Raw genomic sequence first — 19,478 nt, 5'->3', positions numbered from 1 at the left:
CCATGACGGTGTGTCTGGTGGACTCCCAGGCTTCCTAAGATATCTCATCCAGGTGAGGAGACCAGGGCAGGTCCTTCCCTCCCAAAGTCTCCCCATGGGGTCTCCTTTTCACCAGCACACCCCTGGGCCCTCACCATGGATGGGTCCCCAGACCCAGAGCTGCTGCAGGGGACATGGGTTCCTGCTGTGCTGGGGAGCTCATGTCAGCACAGATACTCATGTGACATCTCTGAATGGCTCAGGTCAAGGTCATGGTGACAATGAGCCCAGAGGAGAGATATGGGCACATGGGGAATGGAACACTACCCCGCTCATGGCCCTGGAGTGTGGGCTCTCTTTATGACACTGTCTCCAAGGACTTCTCTGCTTTGCTCGGACACTGTCCACCTCTGGCCTTGCTGGGAACATCCCAGACCATCCGTCCTGGCTCCTTGGTGCCCCTTGTTCCTGGGGCTGAGCTGACCTCCTCACCCTGCGGTCTGCGTGTGAGCATCAGGGGACGTGTATTTGGGCTAGAGCTCTGATTTTGCAGGAAAGCGGATCTTCACCGAACTATACTTGGACTGTCCACTGCCAGCCTGACCTTGGGCGGCGTGTCCTTGCTCTGCTCCTCAGTTCCCATCTGCTGATGTCGTCCTGAACTGCACCCCCCAGAGTGAGTGTGGGGATTGGGTGTCGGGGTCATGGGAGGGATGGGGAGCTGTGAGTTTCCAGACCAGGTAAGACGAGCATGGGCTGGGGGTCCCGTCGCGGTGATGGGGTCCCGGGTCCAGACTCTGCATCCAGGTGGCTGGTTCGTGTGCCCCCTGGAGACCTTGTCTGCTCTGAATACCGGATTGCTGCTCATAGCACGTCTGAACTATGCAGACACAGAGACATGCAGGTAAAGGGGAAATGAACTTCTCCAGAAGCAATTGGAACCCCAGCAGAGGCAGAGAACTAAGCTGAGTCCCCGCTGCTGCGTGGGACCACAGAGGGCTGGTAGGGATGATTTTCCACCTGTGTGGATGCAGAGGGGTTCCCCAGGGTCCTCTCAGTGGGGAGCACTCAGGGCTCCAGGAGAAGGTTGGGCCACAACCTCTTGAGAAACAAGAAGGTGTAACTGTCCCGCAGAACAATGTATTACTTAAAATATAACCCATGGGAAATTTTACTAGTTACCAAGTACATTTAGATGCAGTCTCAAGAAAAATACATACCGGCACCAGGCCTCTGGGGAAGAGGACGATATAAGGCCTTGAAGCAGAGCAGCTGGGGATGCCGGGTAGCTCATGCTTCAGTTTTTGGTTATCTCCACTCCCCGACCCCCTGCCCAAGAGGGCCTGTGACTAGTTAGATAAGTCCTTTTTTTCTTTCTTTTCAGCCCAACAGTATTCATTGTTTTTGCACCACACCCAGTGCTCCATGCAATCCGTGCCCTCTCTAATACCCCCACCTGGTTTCCCCCAACCTCCCATCCCTCGCCGCTTCAAACCCCTCAGATTGTTTTTCAGAGTCCATCGTCTCTCATGGTTCACCTCCCCTTCCAAAGTCCTTTGAGTGTGCTTGTTCAACTCTAAACTTTATACTACTTTTACAGACATGTTTTGCCCTCCTTGTTTATCTACAAGGCATGTGACTAGTGTTTGGCCTTCTTCAGCTCTTCTGTTGGTTACTGTTTGTTTCTATCTAATAAAAACAGGACTGAGGAGTTGTTTGGGGTGACAGTCTTCTCTACTGTTGTCTCCTGCGCCCTTTCTCTTGCAGCTGACTTGTTTGTGCCTCATTCTTCTCCCGTGCGACGCCAGGAAGCGGCAAGTGGCGACTGAACAGGGACCAGAAATGAAACTGGAGAAGAAACCCCAACGTGAGTTTTGCACGGCCATGCCTTTTTCCCGCTGGTGAGTTGTGAGTACTTAGCGCAGGGTATGGGGAGTCTAGAGAGCACAAACGATTATCGCCCTTACGTTTGCTTACTGAGACGGCTCCTAAAGGCGGGAAGAGCAAAAGTCAGAGAGGGCCAACTAATGGAGCTTTTAAAAGTAATTTAAGAACATTGCTCCTGGTTCCCTATATTAGGGACTTTAGATTTATAAACATGGGAAAAAAGTAGGTCATGACTTAAAACTTTTGTATGCTAAAGGAAAACCAATTCCAATTATTATATGGTCTACTTGGACCCTCATTCACTCTGTTTTGGAGCCTTTACAAACCCCTGATTTGGAGAATGATATTGAATGTTCAGGAGAAACTAAAAAAGAGGAACCTGAACATGCCATCCAGGAGGAGAAAGAAATTACTAAGGCCACCGTAAAGGAATATATAAGGGAGGAATCTCCTCCTCCTCCTCCAATAACAGAACAAAAGGTGCAAATGGCACTGCCACCATTGGCCCCACCATCCTATAAGAAGGCACCATTTAGTGAAAAAGATGAAAAAATACATGCTATCAGCCATTCAGAAAGGCCTCCTTGAAGCACAGCGAGCGGGAGACCTAGATGCCTTACATTTTAATTTCCCAGTTATTATTAGAGAACATGTCGCTCCAGGACATGATCCTAACAACCCTAATGGTGAGACCAGGCATGAGCTTTTTTCCCTTCAAATTATTGAAGGAACTAAAACAGGCAGTACAAAACTATGGAGTTAATTCTCCATTTACAATGGGAATCACTCAAGGCATTGCAGAAGGCAATTGACTCATTCCGATTGCTTGATCATTGTTAGCAAAAACAGTTCTATCTTCAAGTGAGTTCTTGCAATTTATTTATTTATTTTTAAATTTTTTAATAAATATATAATGTATTTTTAGCCCCAGGGGTACAGGTGTGTGAATTGCCAGGTTTACACACTTCACAGCACTCACCACAGCACACACCCCTCCCCCCAATGTTCATAACCCCACTACCCAATCCCAACCCCTCCTCCCCCCAGCAACCCTCAGTTTGTACTGTGAGAATAAGAGTCTCTTATGGTTTGTCTCCCTCCCGATCCCATATTGTTTCATTTATTCTTTTCCTACTCCCCAACCCCCCATGTTGCATCTCCACTTCCTCATGTCAGGGAGATCATGTGACAGTTGTCTTTCTCTGATTGACTTATTTCGCTAAGCATAATACCCTCTAGTTCCATCCACGTCATTCAAATGGCAAGATTTCATTTCTTTTGATTGCTGCATAGTATTCCGTTGTATGTGTATACCACATCTTCTTTATCCATTCATCTGTTGATGAACATCTAGGTTCTCTCCATAGTTTGGCTATTGTGGACATTGCTGCTATAAACACTCAGGTGCACGTGCCCCTTTGGATCAATACATTTGTATCTTTAGGGTAAATACCCAGTAGTGCAATTGCTGGGTCATAGGGTACCTCTATTTTCAACTTTTTGAGTTCTTGCCCTTTAAAACATGGTGGCAAGATCATTCAGAAACAGCAACTGCCCATAGCAGAGCTAGTAATGTTCCTATTTCCATGGAGCAGTTCATAGGTGTTGGGCCATGGGCCTGGGCGCAAGACCAGGTACAAATGAATGAACAAGCTATTGAGCAGCTCCGGCATTGTTGTTTGAGAGCCTGGGAAAGAATAGAATCTCAGGGAGAGAAGTGCTCTTCTTTTCAAAAGGTGGTACAAGGTTCAAAAGAACACTATACGGATTTTATTGTGAGATTACAAGAGGCTGTCAAAAGACAGATAAATAATCTGGAGGCTGCTGATACCAGTCTTCAGCTGTTGACTTATGAGAATGCTAATGCTGATTGTAAGAAACTGATAGCACCCTTTAAAGCAAGGGAACACTGACGGATTATATTAAGCTATGCCAAGGAGTAGGAACAGAGACCTATAAAGCTGATTTGTTAGCTCAAGCAATGGCTGCTCTGACCACAGGAAAATTTCAAGGACAATGTTTCAACTGTGGGCAAGTAGGGCATAATAAAGCTCAGGGTAGGCAAAAAGGAAAATTCCCTCCATCAAATGTAAAAAATAAATCACCTGGTCTCTCTCCTAACTGTAAAAAGGGAAATCATTGGGCAAGTCAATGTCATTCCAAATTTAGCAAGGATGGATCCTGCCTTCAGGGAAACTTATTTTGGGGCAAGCCTTCAGCCCCAAAAAACAAGGGGGCCAATTCTCCCTTAATGCCCAGCTTTCAAACAAATGTACTGTTTCATATTTATTACATGCTATGGCTTGTAGTGCTGGATTAGATATCCCCATTCCCAAAGATTATCTCTTAATGCCTACCAAGCTTCCTGCTAAAATTCCAACTAATATTTATGGCCCTTTACCAAAGGGAACCACTGGGTTACTTTTGTGGGAGATCTGGCCTTACTTCAAAGGGAGTACTAGTTCATACTGGCATTATTGATTCAGATTATACTGGTGAACTTTCAGTGATGTATACTACTGCGGCTCCATACCATTTTCAAAAAGGAGACTGAATTGCCCAGTTGCTATTTGGGCCCTATCTACAGGGTCAGTCTAAAAACAAACAAAGAAACTCCAATGGGTTTGGAAGCACTGGGAAAACTGGAGCATATTTGACTGAGAAAATTTATCAAGATAGACAAATTTGTCATCCTAAAATACAAGGAAAGGAATTTTCAGGTCTAACTGATACTGGAGCTGATGTCTCTATCACAAGCTCATTACATTGGCCTAAAAAATGACCTTATAATTCCTCTTCTATTACTATTACGGGATTATGGCAGGCTAGCAATGTGTGTCAGAGCTCCAATATTCTTTTCTGAGAAGGACCTGAGGCTCAAAAGGGTTATCTGCAGCCATATATTGTAGACTTACTCATTAACCTTTGGGGGCGAGATTTATTAAATCAATGGGAAGCCTCTCTGGTTATACCTTCCCCTAAGGAGGATTACCAGATTTTTCACTGAGGGCCGCTGCTCCTGAACCCATTAAGTTACATTGGAAGAAGGACAAACCTGTTTGGGTGGAGCAGTGGCCCTTAACACCAGAGAAACTACTTACTTTATAAGCCCTGGTCGAGGAACAGATAAGAAAAGGGTATATTGAAGAATCTCACAGTCGTTGGAATTCACCAGTGTTTGTTATTAAGAAAAATCAGGAAAATGGAGAATTTAACAGAACTTCGTATGGTTAATTCTGTTATCCAGCCCATGGGGTCTCTCCAACCTGGATTGCCCTTGCCTAATCTAGTCCCACGCAAATGGCCAATAGTTATCATAGATTAACAGGATTGCTTTTATACTATACCACTTGTTAAGGAAGACTGTCTCCGTTTTGCTTTCACTATTCCCAGTGTAAATTTAAAAGAACCAGCCAAACGATATCAATGGAGAGTTCTACGACAGGGAATGTTAAATAGCCCCACTATGTGTCAGGAGTATGTGGCAAGAGTTATACAGCTGGTTAGAAATCAACTTCCACAAATTTATCTCATCCATTATATGGATGATATATTATGTGCAGCCTCTGATAACATGAAATTGCAGGGGGCATTTAAAATGCTTCGATTACAATTTGAAAAATACAAACTAATTATAGTTCCGGAAAAAATACAAGTCACTACACCTTTCTCATATTTGGGCTTCATTATGGATAGGACCTCAGTTAAACCACAGAAAGTTCAAATCTGTAGAAATAAAATTACAACCTTGAATGATTTGCAAAAATTATTGGGAGCCATTAATTGGATAAGACCTAAAATTGGAATTCCCACCTATGCTTAGCAGCATCTATTTGCCTCTTTAAAGGGAGATCCTAATTTAAACAGCCCTAGTACCCTATCAAAAGGGGCCTTAAAAGAATTACAATTTGTTGAAAGCCAGATTCAATCAATGCAAACAGAGTCCAGCTTGAGATACCATTAGATCATCTCATTTTTCATACCCCACATAAATGCATGGGATTAATTATTCAGGAAAAACTAATCATAGAATGGGTTTTTCTTCCAAATAATACTGTTAAAACACTCACTACCTATATAGACCATATTGACAGTATTATTCAATTAGGAAGAAAAAGAACCCGCCAAATACAGGGATATGATGCGCAGGTTATTGTTCTGCCTTTAAATAAGACACAAATTGAAATGGCATTCCAAAATAATTTAAATTGACAAATTGCCCTTAGTGGCTTTCCTGGAAACACTTCTTCTCATTATCCCTCTTTACCTGTTGTTTCCTTTTTAAAACCTACCGCTTTTGTCCTTCCTAAAATTACTTCTAAAAATCCAGTAACAGATGCCCCTACTTACTTTTCTGATGGCTCCATCAAAGGTGAAGCCTGTTATAATGGTCCTACCTCAAAGGTCATATCTACTATCGGTATCTCAGCACAGAAATCAGAATTAATGGCGGTTATTACATTGTTTCAAGATGTTTCTTCTGCATTTAATCTGTTATCTGATTCTTTATATACAGTGTATGTTTTACAGCATATTGAAGCTCCTACTATTTCTACACTGATGTCTCCCTCCACTCATTATTTCATCATTTACAATCCCTTATTCATCAGGGCTCTGCCCCTTTCTATGCTACTTATATCTGACGTCACACTGGACTTCCTGGGCCATTAACCAAAGGTAATGAAATAGCTGATTCTCTTGCTTTCTCAGCTTTTCAGGAAGCTTCCGATTTTCACTCTCTTACACATGTAAGACTTCATTGACTTCAACACAAATTCCCTATCGCTAAGGAACAAGCAAATTCTATTGTCCACTCCTGCCCTTCTTGTGTTGCCATCAATCTGCCTACACAGCCAGCGGGCATCAACCCACGAGGCATAACAGGCAATGAAATATGGCAGATGGTTGTTACTCACATCCCTTCATTTGGGAAACAATCCTTTATTCATGTTACTGTAGACACATATTCTTGCTTCATATGGGCTACAGCTCAAACAGGAGAAACTGCTGCACATGTTGTCAGACATCTCCACTCTGCCTTTGCAGTCTTGGGAATGCCCAAAGCTATAAAAACTGATAATGCACCTGCTTAGGTTTCCAGTAAGCTTCAATCCTTCTGTAATTTATGGAATATTAAACATTCCACTAGCATCCCATATAATCTTCAAGGACAAGGAATTGTAGAGTGGGCTAATCAAATATTAAAATTACAGCTTCATAAACAAAAAGAGAAAATACAAGGTCCTTCTCAAGAAATATTAGCACAACTTTTATTTACTCTTACTTTTTTGAATTGTGATGATAAAAACACTGCAGCAATAGAAAGACATTTTAGTAAAGAAAAACAAGACAAGACCTATCCTCCAACCTGGTGGAAAATTATTACTTCTAATCAATGGCTCCCTGGTAACTTAGTTACCTGGGGAAAGGGATATGCATGTGTATTACCCGACGATTCCGTCGAGCCCAAGTGGGTGCCCTTTCATTTCATAAAGTTTCGTCATGAGCAAGAGGAAAAGATTCGGATTTGAACCAGTCCCACCTACCATCAGCTTTGAGGGTCTCACCTTAAAGAGCACTCAGATCACAATACCTGGGACAGACAGAGCAAGGATTCAACTTGGGGCCAGATAAAGAAGCTGACCAAGAAAGCAGAGGCAGTTCTGGAGAATGAGCAGCGTCCTTTCGCCCCTGACAACATGGTGGTAACTATGATGGCTCTCCTCACGGTAGCCGTAAGTCTTCCTGGGTGTTATGCACAAATAAATGACTTTACTTATTGGGCTTATATACCCAATCCTCCCCTTCTCCTTCCAGTAGAGTGGGGAGAAGATATAATACCAATTTGTTTGAGTGCCTCAAAATGGGTACCTGGAATTTTGGATCCTAGATTGCCACGATTGTCACTAGAGGAGGGCAGAAATATTAATCTTACCTTAGGATATAAAAATAGACTAATACGTATCAACAATCATTCCAGTTGTCTTATCCCTGATGATTAAAGATGGTCGGTGGACTTTCCTACTGATAATTATCGGACTGAAGTTCAGTTACATTTACTCTCCACTAGAGGATTCCTAGCCAATGAATATCAGGGTCCTAGCTATAGCACAGCAGCACCCCCTATTCCCGAACTCAAACTGACACAAATGTGGTCTGATGAGGGAATTCACTCTTTATGGGAGGATTGTGGAGCTCCTCACCCCAGTATTGTTATTAATGATTCCTATGGAATTGTATGGGACTGGTCCCCTAAGGGGATGGCAGTCACCAGTTGCACTGGGAGACCCTGTTCCTCTCATCGAAATTTAAAATGGCAAGTTTTTGATGATCTCATTTTACCACAAACCTTAACCTCAGGAGATGCACCTCTGGCCTGGCTTGGGCAAGGACTTTCCATGCCATCCCCTTTTGTGAATTATCATAAAAAAACAAAAGAATTTATGGAAAGTCACCACTGCTTTAAATCACATAAGAGTTTGGGATGGCTCTTACATTTGTCAGTGTAATAACTATGCATTCTCCTTTTTCCTAATGAAAGAAGAATGGGTAAAAGCTTGTGTTAGAGATCCCTATGTTTTTGTTATTGGAAAAATGACTTTTGATCATAAAAATAGAGAAATAAACTGATGTAAAATGTTCACCTGTGTGGATGAGAATGTTTATGCAGACAATTCTATCATTCTTATAGCTAGAAGAAGAATAGGCATCTGGTTACCAGTGAAACACCACCGTGTTTGGGAAAGCTCTCCAGATATGCATGTACTTTTAACTGGGTCCATAGAACAAAAAGATTTCTTGGGTTGCTTATAACAGCTATTTTAGGAATTATTGCCATTACTGCTACAGCTACCACCACAGGAATAGCCTTGCATCAAAATGTACAAACCACACAAGTTGTACAAAAGTGGCACAAGAATGCTAGCAAAGCTTGGAATCAACAAATGATCATAGATCAAAAATTAGATGAAGGTATTTCTGATTAAGAAGCAGCCATGAGGGCGCCTGGGTGGTTCAGTGGGTTAAGCCGCTGCCTTCGGCTCAGGCCATGATCTCAGGGTCCTGGGATCGAGTCCCGCATGGGCTCTCCTCAGCAGGGAGCCTGCTTCCTCCTCTCTCTCTCTCTGCCTGCCTCTATGCCTACTTGTAATCTCTCTCTGTCAAATAAATAAATAAAATCTTTAAAAAAAAAAAAGAAGCAGCCATGATATATATAGGAGATGATCTTCAAAATATAAAGCTTAGGCTTCACATTTTATGTGACTGGAATGTTTCTTCCTTCTGTTTTACTTCCCATGCCTATAATGAATCAGAAATATCATGCAGCAAGATTCGCTGTCATATCACTAATCATTATGGTGATAATCTAACTTTAGATATTAAATGACTTCAAGATACTACTCAAGGCATTACTCACTCATCATTACAATCAGTTCCAGGAGTCAGTGTTGCACAAAGGATTAACGATATTCTGTCTAATTTAACCTTTTTACTTGGATCAAACAAACTGGTCTCAGTGTTATAGGTGGAATGATTATTCTTTTTTTTATTTATTTATTTTTTATTTATTTTCAGCATAACAGTATTCATTATTTTTGCACCACACCCAGTGCTCCATGCAATCCATGCCCTCTATAATACCCACCACCTGGTACCCCAACCTCCCACCCCCGCCCCTTCAAAACCCTCAGATTGTTTTTCAGAGTCCATAGTCTCTCATGGTTCAGCTCCCCTTCCAATTTCTCCCAACTCCCTTCTCCTCTCTATCTCCCCATGTCCTCCATGCTATTTGTTATGCTCCACAAATAAGTGAAACCATATGATAATTGACTCTCTCTGCTTGACTTATTCTACTCAGCATAATCTCTTCCAGTCCCGTCGATGTTGCTACAAAAGTTGGGTATTTGTCCTTTCTGATGGAGGCATAATACTCCATACCGTATATAGACCACATCTTCCTTATCCATTTGTCCGTTGAAGGACATCTTGGTTCTTTCCACAGTTTGTTGACCGTGGCCATTGCTGCTATGAACATTGGGGTACAGATGGCCCTTCTTTTCATTCCATCTGTATCTTTGGGTTAAATACCCAGTAGTGCAATGGCAGGGTCATAGGGAAGTTGTATTTTTAATTTCTTGAGGAATCTCCACACTGTTCTCCAAAGAGGCTGCACCAACTTGCATTCCCACCAACAGTGGAAGAGGGTTCCCCTTTCTCCACATCCCCTCCAACACATGTTGTTTCCTGTCTTGCTAATTGATTATTCTTTTTATTGCTATAATCTTTTTATGCTTAGTCCTCAGACACACGCAAAAATCCCTCCAATGACTGATGGATCAAGAAGTTGCTAAATCAACTTTTCTACTTCTGTACAAACAAAAAGAAGGAAATGTAACTGTCCCTCAGAACAATGTATTACTTAAAATATAACCCATGGGAAATTTTACCAGTTACCAAGTACATTTAGATATAGCCTCAAGAAAAACACATACTGGCAACAGGCCTCTGGGGGAGAGAATGATGTACGGCCTTGAGGCGGAGCAGCTGGGGATGCCCTGGCTCGCTCAGGGTGGATCTCCACCTGCCTCATTTTTCCGTTATCTCCCCTTTCCCCCCGGAGAGCACCTGTGACTAGTTAGATAAGTCCTTTGAATGTGCTTGTTCGACTATAAACTTTATACTGCTTGACCAGAAATATTTTGCCCTCCTTCTTGTTTATCTACAATGCGTATGACTAATGTTTGTCGTTCTTCAGCTCTTCTGTTGGTTACTGTTTCTATCTAATAGAAGCGGGACTGAGGACTTGTTCTGGGCAACAGCCTGTTTTACTGTTGTCCCCTGCTCCCTTTCTCTTGCAGCTGACTTGTTTGTACCTCGTTCTTCCTCCTTGTGCCATCATGAAGTGGCAAGAAGGGATTCAGGACTGATTGCCTTAACACCCAGAGGGGGCTTTCTGTCTTAGCACTGGAATCTTACACTCACACAAGGGGAAGCGGTTGCCAAGGGCAGAAACCGCTGTGGGCATGCCCACTTTGCCATGCCTAAGTCCTAGAGAAGCTATAGGAGGAACCTGTCTGGAAAATCAGGTGAGTGGAAATTCAGCCTTCCAACAAGGGTCACCACAAGAAGGAATCCTAACAACAAGAAAGAGCCCTACTAAAGACAACCGTAATGCTCATTAAGAATGCTCTCACTGTACATCTGAAAGTAGAATGCTAGGAAGATACAGAGTTATCTTAAGTGAAGGCTGTGCTTAAACGTCTGAGAGAAAAAGGAGGACGCTGACTTTTTGAGACAAGAGGCAATTGTAGAAATGAATTAGAAATCTTAATGGTGGGCACCTGGGTGGCTCAGTGGGTTAAAGCCTCTGCCTTTGGCTCAGGTCATGATCCCAGCATCCTGGGATCGAGCCCCACATTGGGTTCCCTGCTGAGCATGGAGCCTGCTTTCTCCTCTCCCTGCCTGCCTCTCTGCCTACTTATTATCTCTGTCTGTCAAGTAAATAAGCAAAACCTTAAAAAAAAAGATAAAAATGAAAAGCTAAACAGGAAGCTAGAACAGAATATTGAAGAATTTTTCCAGAAAGTGGAATATCTAGACCAGAAAAGGAAATTTCAGGCACTTGAGGTAGAATGAAGACGACCAAGGTCACAGGTAGCATGTCAGGAAGAAAGACCTGATAACGTTGTCTGCCAACAGCGTAAGAGGTAAGTAGTGGAGCATTTTCCACAGATGAGGAAAGACCATTTAAATGGTAGTGGACACATATTTAAAAATAAAACCCGTATCTTGATACTTCATAGTAAAATGCAGAAATCCAGGGTACATTAGCTTTTAAAATTCTACATTTTATCATACATTTCAACATAGTTAATGTTATTTGTGAATTTCACCTCAATTGAAAAATATGTAATGACGGCTGGTCTGGGCCACCAAAACTTCCTGAAACTCCTTCCTGGGGAAAATGCAAATATCATTCATAAAATGAGGTGCTCACTCAAAGGCAGAAAAAGGTTTCAGAAGATACTGAAAATCATCGCCAAGGAATTCATTATTGGGAAAGGATTTTACACTGATCCAGGTTTCTAGTGAGGGCGAACATGAGAACACCGGCAGAGACAGATTCCTTTGTTCTGGGACCAGGAGACATATCTGCCCTGTTGGGACTCCAGTCCCCTCACTCAAGTCAGCGTGTCAGGCTGTGCCTTCAGGAGAGATGGAGAGGAGCTGTGGGTTAGATCCTCAACCACCAGTTGGCTTTTCCCTCCAAACAGTTGGGTCTTGTCCTTTCCTTAGGGTGAGAAGATGTTAAGAAATATCTAGATAAAGAAAGACAACCATACCTGCCAGAGGAAATCTTAGCAGTGATTTCCGAAGTCTTCCATATTACCCAGTCCTTTCTAAACTTCATATAATTAAAGAAAAAAATTTTTTTTAAGATTTTATTTATTTATTTGACAGAGAGAGATCACAAGTAGGCAGAGAGGCAGGCAGAGACAGAGAGGAGGAAGCAGGCTCCCCGCTGAGCAGAAAGCCCGATGCGGGACTCGATCCCAGGACCCCGAGATCATGACCCGAGCCGAAGGCAGCGGCTCAACCCACCGAGCCACCCAGGCGCCCAATTAAAAAAAATTTTAAGTGTAGTATCTATTTTGAAAACTTGTTTTTACTAATAAAATGTCCTTTAAAAAATTCAAATTCAATTAACCAACATGTAGTACATCATTCATTTCAGATGTAGAGCTTAGCTATTTATCAGTTACATAGAACACCCGGTGTTCACTTAAAAAAAAATCATCATGCTAGTTTGTTCTAGTGTGTAGAAGAGAAATTGTCACTCCTGAGACCTGGATTTTTTTTACTGTGTTATGTTAGTGACCATACAGTACATCATTAGTGTTTGATGGACTGTTCCATGATTGTTGTTTGCAGGTAACACCCGGTGCTCCATGCAGTGCATGCCCCCCTGAATACCCATCACCAGGTTCACCCTCCACCAGTCCCCCAAAACCTTCAGTTTGTTTCTCAGAGTCCATAGTGTCTGTTTCTCTGATTCCCTCCTTCACTTTTTCCTTTCCTTCTCCTAATGTGCCCCATGTTACTCCTTATGTTCCACAAATAAGTGAAACCATATGATGATTGGCTCTCTCTGCTTGACTTTTTTCACTCAGCATAATCTTCAGTCCCATTCATGTGGATGTAAAAGTTGAGTATTCATCCTTTCTGACGGCTCACTATGGATATTCCATTGTATATATGGGCCACATGTTCTTTATCCATTCATCTGTTGAAGGGCATCTTGGCTCTTTCCACAGTTTAGCTATTGTGGATATTGCTGCTATGAACACCTTATAAACATGTAAATTTATAGTGTAAGGTATTGATTGACACATACTGCAAGGTGATTACCACCACGTCTTTAACTAATACCTGTTGCATTTTTCTCCTCCTCACATGGGAGAGACCACTGTAATCATGACTTCCTAACTCTGCATTCAGTGAATTCCCACAGGCGGCTTCAAGTTGGCCACAGAGCGAGTATTTTCACCAAAGAAATCAATAAAGGCCTTAAATCAGGACTTTTGCAAGAATGGCATTTTCTTTTTTTTTTTTCTTTTTTCTTTTCAGCATAACAATATTCATTATTTTTGCACCACACCCAGTGCTCCATGCAATCTGTGCCCTCTGTAATTCCCACCACCTGGTACCCCGACCTCCCACCCCCACCCCTTCAAAACCCTCAGATTGTTCTTAAAGCCAGTTGACCCACAGCTTGTGGTTCTCACTACACACACTGGATGCTCATCCCAAGTGATGATAACACTGGAGAAATTGTATCATTTATCATGTGATGAAGAGGGAATGTCTTGTGGGTCCAGATTCTTCTTTTCCAGAATGATTTTCAATGTATTTTTTCCAAACTGGACTTGCTGTGCATCCATCTGTTCAGTATTTAAACAGAATCTGTGTTCTGAGCTGAAGAGTACACACACCGGAGAATTGAGGAAAAAGCATTCCACGAAACTGGACCAGAGAAAATGGGTGGAGCCAGAGCTACTGGGGGGGATTAGCCTCAAGTCATAGGGTTGAGGAAAGAAGGAAGCTAGTCCAGAAAGTGTCAAGGAAAAGTCACAGAGAAATTACCACAATTTAATTGCCGAAGAGGCGCCATAGCACCGACCCAGACATTTCCCTGCACCCAAGCCATGTTAACACCCAGAATATTCTCAGTAGAATGTTTCCCCAACTTATGCACAGATATTCTTCCAGAAACTCTTGGTATCATTCATTCCATTTTCAAAGTTCTACTTCACTGTCCGTCTTCTCACTCTCACGTGTATGTCCCGGCTGCATCTTGGGGTCTTCCCTGACGGTGCCGAGCTTGAAAGAGCAGCACCCCGAGAACCATCAGGATCAAGGCAGAGATCCCCAACCGGATAAGATTCTCCATGGTGTAATCTTGGCTGTTTGACACTAGAGACCGTGGACAAAGAGATTGTGGTGGTCAGAACGTGTTGACGTGACCCTGGCAACCTACACGTCCACCTTTCTGCATTTATTGACAGGATGTGTCCCTGTGAGCCCACCACATCACTCAGAATTCCTCCTTATTCATCCATTCTGGAGGCTGACTTGTTTTGTGGTTCTCTGAGGGCACCAGCTACACCTGAGAGGCCAAAACAGAGCCCGTGGTTGGGGAGACTTAGATACTTAAGTAATCTCTTTCCTCTTCTCCAGGGAGTCCCTGAAACTTGCTAATACCATCTCAGTCCTTTAAGTGAGCGTCTCTAGAGTCTCACCCTCCATCTAATTAGGAAGCAATAATAAACATGGGAAGCTTCATTTTTATCCTGAGGACCAGGAACATGGAGGAGTGAAAAGCAGGGTCCACCTTTTCATTCCCGTACATCCGCCAACTCCTTCTGGTCCCTGAGTTGGGATTATATATTTCTACATCACTTTCCATCTTTATCTATATATGTGTTCTTTTTTGAAAATAACATGTGATCTGACGAACACTGGCTGTTATACACAGCTAATGAATCATTGAACATTACACCAAACACTAATAATGTACTTATATGTTGGCTAATTGAACTTAATAAAAATAAATGGTGGATTATATAGCACACATCAGGCATTTTCCTATGAGCAAGGATTCCCATAATTCACATCACTGCTAACCATTCACTCAATGTGTTGTCTAGATATGAAGGCGGATGAGAAACAAACAAACAAACAAAAATAAACAAAAAAACCCCACAACCTCCCCAATAAAAGATAAAAGAAAAATGTCAGATGGGCACATGGATGAACATACAGAGATCTGCCTCCAAGTATCTAGAAATACCAGGTACCTCTAGGGTGGGGGAGGGAATGCTAGACATGAATTCTCATGGAAGATGTTTTGGAGGATGGCCTGATCCGCTGACACATTGGTGCTCCTGGAAATTGGGCAGAAATCCAGCCTTTCTCTCTTTCCTTTCACATCAGGCCAAGAGTTACTGATGGAGAAAGGGCACGTTCAGATACAGAAGTCCCAAGAAAGAGGAATTCCAGAACATCTCCCAGAGAACTCACTGGTACCAAATTTCCTATCTGGTTTAGTCTTTTGAAACCCAGGGTAGGATTCAACCTTTGGTAACTGGGAGAACAAAGTCTCGGATATGAATGGAGTTTTGTCAGTGTCTCAGTCAGGAGTGGCCGGTCCATCTCAGCTCGAGCTGCGACTACCAGGGACTCCCCAGCCTCCCGACCTAAAGATGAGAGTCACCCTTTACTGTGCTCTACCTACGGTGGGCCTGGTTCCACAGGTGCCGTGATAGTCTGACTTTCTACATAGCAGCACCCAGGACAGAGAGAGCCAGCTCTTCTCTGCACCTGACCTGGGCTTCCTCAGGCTTTTCCTCTCCCACTAACACACAGTGTGCCCCCACGATCTCAATGTTGCTGGAGACACGAGGCAACTCTCTTCAAATCGCCCCAACCCCCATCTCCAGTCCAGTGGAAACGACCCCTCTGTGAATATATGAAGTGTGGAGGATCAACTTAGTTCAGCCCAGGACTGGAGAGGCTGTGTATGCTCTAGGCTAAGAGGACTCTGTTCCCAGCAGACACGAAGATTGTCTGTGGGGTGCAGGAGTGTAGAGTCCAAATGCTGCTTGGAGGAAGGGGGTGCTGTGGGGCTGTGCTGGGTCTTCTGTCCCACTCAGCCCTACTGCTCCTTGTCACCGCTTGTCTTTTATATTCTTTTGTCTCCTCCCTGCAGTCACCTAGTCCTCTGTCCCTCTGGTCAGGGTAAGACATGGAGAGGGCATGGCCCTGTCCGTCTTTTCATCCACCACAGAGAGGGGTAACCCAGTGGCTGAACTCCTTGTTGTCCCCTCCATCCCCTCCCAGCTCAGAGCTCTTCAGGGACAGGACTGTGACTCAAGCGTTAGAGCCGTCAATGGACATGGGGTGTGGGCTCCTAACCTGAGATCAGGAGCTCCAGGGGGTCACTGGGCTGTGACAACAGGTAGGAGGAGTTGCTGTTTGAGCTGTAGCATTGGTAGGTCCCCTCGAGGTCTGAGGTCATGGGACTCAGGGTGAAGTTGACCTGATAAGGTATTGCTCTGTCCTGCAGATGAAGGACCTGGGGAGGAGCGAGAGACCCCTCCTTGGAGAGGTAGAAGGTGTCAAACCAGATCTCAGAGCGACACTGCAGGGTCATGTTCTTTACTGAAGTCCCTGGCCGGGCCGAGAGGGATGGTTTCTCATAAATTCCTAGGGGAGGGAAGGTAGTGATATGTAAAGAGCCATCTCCCTAAATGCCTTTGACCCTGAGCTGGGGAGCCACCATCCTCTCTCCAGGGACTCTGTGCGGGACTCCTCTCAGCACCTCCCGTCTCTCTGAGTGGGTCCTTTATCTCCATGCCCTCACCGTCCCTTCTCAGTCCCTGTCTCTAGACCACATCCCACCTCAGCCTGTGCTCCTGGCCCTCTCCCTGGACCCCATCACCCAGGGGCAACCGGTCCCAGACCCTGAGCAGACAGTTAGGACATGGGTCAGGGGGCTCCTCACCTGTGATCAGGACACCCAGAGGGGCACTGGGGGCCGACCAGGTGGAGGAGTTCTTGTGCCCACAGTAGCATCGATACTGGCCCCCGTGGGTGTGGCTCACAGGGCCCAAGAAGAAGTTGGGGCTGGGTTGCCCTTCTAGATGCTGGGGAGCTCTGAGTTTCTCGTCCTTGGTCAGAGCGAATCTGTCAAACCCGGTCTCTGAGTGACACTGAAGGGTCAGATTGTCTCCAGACAGCACCAGGGAGCCTGGCATGGCTGAGAGGGAGGGCGCCTTGTAGACACCTGGACAGCAGGGGACAGTGGTACTGGGGACACACTCCCTGCATGGCCCAGGGCCTGCAGTGAGGCTCTCATGGGCCCTCCCATGTTTGCCCACCTGCGGTTCTGGGCCCGGGACGACAGTGTCATTCATCCCCCATCACCCCAGGGATCCACTGTGCATATAGCTTAGGTCAGTCATCGGGGTCCAGGAGGTAGATGGGGTGAGGCAGGGCCCCCTCACCTGTGACCTGAAGGTGCAGAGGGTCACTGGGATGTGACCACGAATCCAGGTACGACTGGGGAGAAACGTAGCATCTGTAGGTCCCCGCATGTGAGGTGTTCACGGGGTCCACATGGAAGATCCCCTGCCCCCTCTCACGACGGAACATCCACTCCAGGTGTTGGGGCACATCAGCCTCCCGCTCCTTCAGCAGACGGAATGATCCCCGTGGCCATGATGAGCTACAGGAGAGGGACACGTTCCCTCCCAAGGCCACCACAGGGCCTGGGTTGGCTGAGAGGGAGGGTGCCTCATGCTGTCCTGAGGGAGAAGGAGGGAGCTGGTTACAGGACCATCACCCCATGGACCCCATGGGCCCCATGTACTGTGGGCTGTGAACAAGTTTCCCCCTGAAGCCACAGTCCATTCCCTTCTGCCTGGAGGAGGGGCCCAGGGAGAGAGGACCAGCTCCTGCCCTCACCTGTCATCACCAGAGGCAGGAGGTCACTCGGCTGTGACAAGATCTCCCCGATCTGATATGCACACTGGTATTTCCCTACATTGTGTGAGCTCATGGATGTAATGGAGAAGCCGGCCTTGTTGCTGGAATCCCGTGAGGTGTTCAAGGTCTCCAAGGGCACAATGAGCCTGTCTTTATACAGATAGTAGTTGTCAGCCTGCAGAGACGCCTGACACCAGATGGTCACACGGCTCCTCTTGGTGACCATGGGGCTGGGATCAGCCCAGATGGAGGGTTTGGGGAGGGTCCCTGGAAAGGAATCAGATGGGGAGTTGCAAGGGGGCCCTTCTCTCAGCTTCCCACCTGTCACCCGAAGGCCCCTCCCACATGAGTCACTATCAGCCCTGACCCTGTGTGCCCCCCGGCTGCTCAGGGGGTTGTTGGTGGAGACAGGAGATCTGGGGAAGACTCACCCGTCTGTGCCTGGTCCCACAGGCCCCAACACAGCCCTGCAAGAGAGTTCCTGTGAGTGCTTCCCGCACCCACACGCAGCTGCTCCAGGCCTGGTCTGGGCCCTTGGGTGCTGGGGTCACATCTGGGGCGAACACATCCTCCCCCAAGAAGTTCTGCCCCTACTGATCCTCCCCAGTCCTGAGGTCTTTCAGGGACTAGGACCTGGGGTTGATGATCCGGTCCCTCTTCTTTTCCAGAAAGCTCACCGAGGCAGAGAAGAACAGTGAGGGTTGGTGAGGCAACTTTTCTTGGCAGCTCGCCAGGCGCCATCTTTTAATGGCGGAGGCCAGCCCCTGGCCAGCCCCTCCGACACTACTGATCCTCCCCAGTCCTGAGGTCTTTCAGGGACTAGGACCTGGGGTGGATGACCTGGTCCCTCTTCTTTTCCAGAAAGCTCACCGAGGCAGAGAAGAACAGTGAGGGTCGGGGTCCTGGCGCTGCCTCCCATGATCCCCAGCAGTGCAGACAGCTTATAATGTCCTCAGCGTGTCCTGGACAGACAGATGCACAGGGTGTGCTACAACCCAGGCCCTGTGTTCCTGGTCACGAGTCCTAGAGGGGTGGCCTCACAGGAAGGGGAAGAACCCCCGCCAGGGCCACTGTCTGCTCTCTCTGAAGGGTGACCTGAGGGCAGTGGGTCTTGGGACCTATGAGACCAGACTGAATCTGGTCTCCCCAGACCCCACTCTCCCCAGCAAGCCCAAGTCTAGAGAGCGACACTGGTTCCAGGACTCAAGGTTGAGGGAGGTAGGGCAGAGCCTGGGAATCGGCCCAATTTCAGTTCCACTTCCGCCCTGTCTCACACAGAGGCTGTATGACCTGGGCTGAGACACTTCCCTTTCCTGAGCTTCTGTCAGTGCAAGTTTTTGTACTTCCTCCCACCATGCTGGCAATCAGCCCCTGTTTAGTAAGCAGTTTCCACATCCGGTCATGGTGCCAGGCACTGGGGACTCAATGGTGAGGGGACAGTCTTGTTCCTTCCCTGGATGCATGGGGCTGTGACAGTGACAGCAAATAATACAAACCCTTGAGAAAGGGAAATCAGCCCATAGTTTTTGTAAACCATAGAGGAGGAGAGAAACCGAGGACAGAGA

General features: G+C 45.7%; 1 protein-coding gene across 7 annotated transcripts; it reads right to left on the bottom strand.

Moving 5' to 3' along the window:
• Positions 1–14,002: 14,002 nt before the first annotated feature.
• On the bottom strand, positions 14,003–19,152 carry LOC101682024 (leukocyte immunoglobulin-like receptor subfamily A member 6). 7 transcript variants are annotated; one of them, XM_004779808.3, is made up of 7 exons: positions 18,784–19,152; positions 18,345–18,380; positions 17,893–18,180; positions 17,433–17,732; positions 16,931–17,212; positions 16,342–16,632; positions 14,003–14,340 (listed from the first exon to the last, which is right to left on the bottom strand). In XM_004779808.3, the coding sequence occupies exons 1-7, from the start codon at positions 18,830–18,832 to the stop codon at positions 14,198–14,200; spliced, it is 1,389 nt and encodes a 462-aa protein (XP_004779865.2). In that variant the 5' UTR covers positions 18,833–19,152; the 3' UTR covers positions 14,003–14,197. The 7 variants fall into 7 exon arrangements, with proteins under 7 accessions (XP_004779865.2, XP_044932904.1, XP_012905033.2 ...); XM_045076969.1 differs by having other exon boundaries at positions 17,893–18,063; XM_013049579.2 differs by lacking the exon at positions 18,784–19,152 and adding an exon at positions 18,591–18,762 and having other exon boundaries at positions 16,342–16,525.
• Between the last annotated feature and the right edge of the window lie 326 nt (positions 19,153–19,478).

The sequence above is a fragment of the Mustela putorius genome, unplaced genomic scaffold, assembly GCF_011764305.1.
Source record: "Mustela putorius furo isolate JIRA1106 unplaced genomic scaffold, ASM1176430v1.1 tig00000196_pilon_pilon_pilon, whole genome shotgun sequence".
Lineage (NCBI taxonomy): Eukaryota > Metazoa > Chordata > Mammalia > Carnivora > Mustelidae > Mustela > Mustela putorius.
This window is presented reverse-complemented; position numbering and strand designations above follow the sequence as displayed.

Excerpts from the sequence above, each read along its gene's own strand:
- LOC101682024 (XM_013049578.2), bottom strand. The coding sequence starts at position 18,654 with ATGGCGCCTGGCGAGCTGCCAAGAAAAGTTGCCTCACCAACCCTCACT. Across the intron at positions 18,381-18,590 it reads CACTGTTCTTCTCTGCCTCG|GGCTGTGTTGGGGCCTGTGG; the intron begins GTGAGCTTTCTG and ends ACTCTCTTGCAG. Across the intron at positions 17,213-17,432 it reads TCTGCACCTTCAGGTCACAG|GTGTCTACAAGGCGCCCTCC; the intron begins GTGAGGGGGCCC and ends CCTGCTGTCCAG.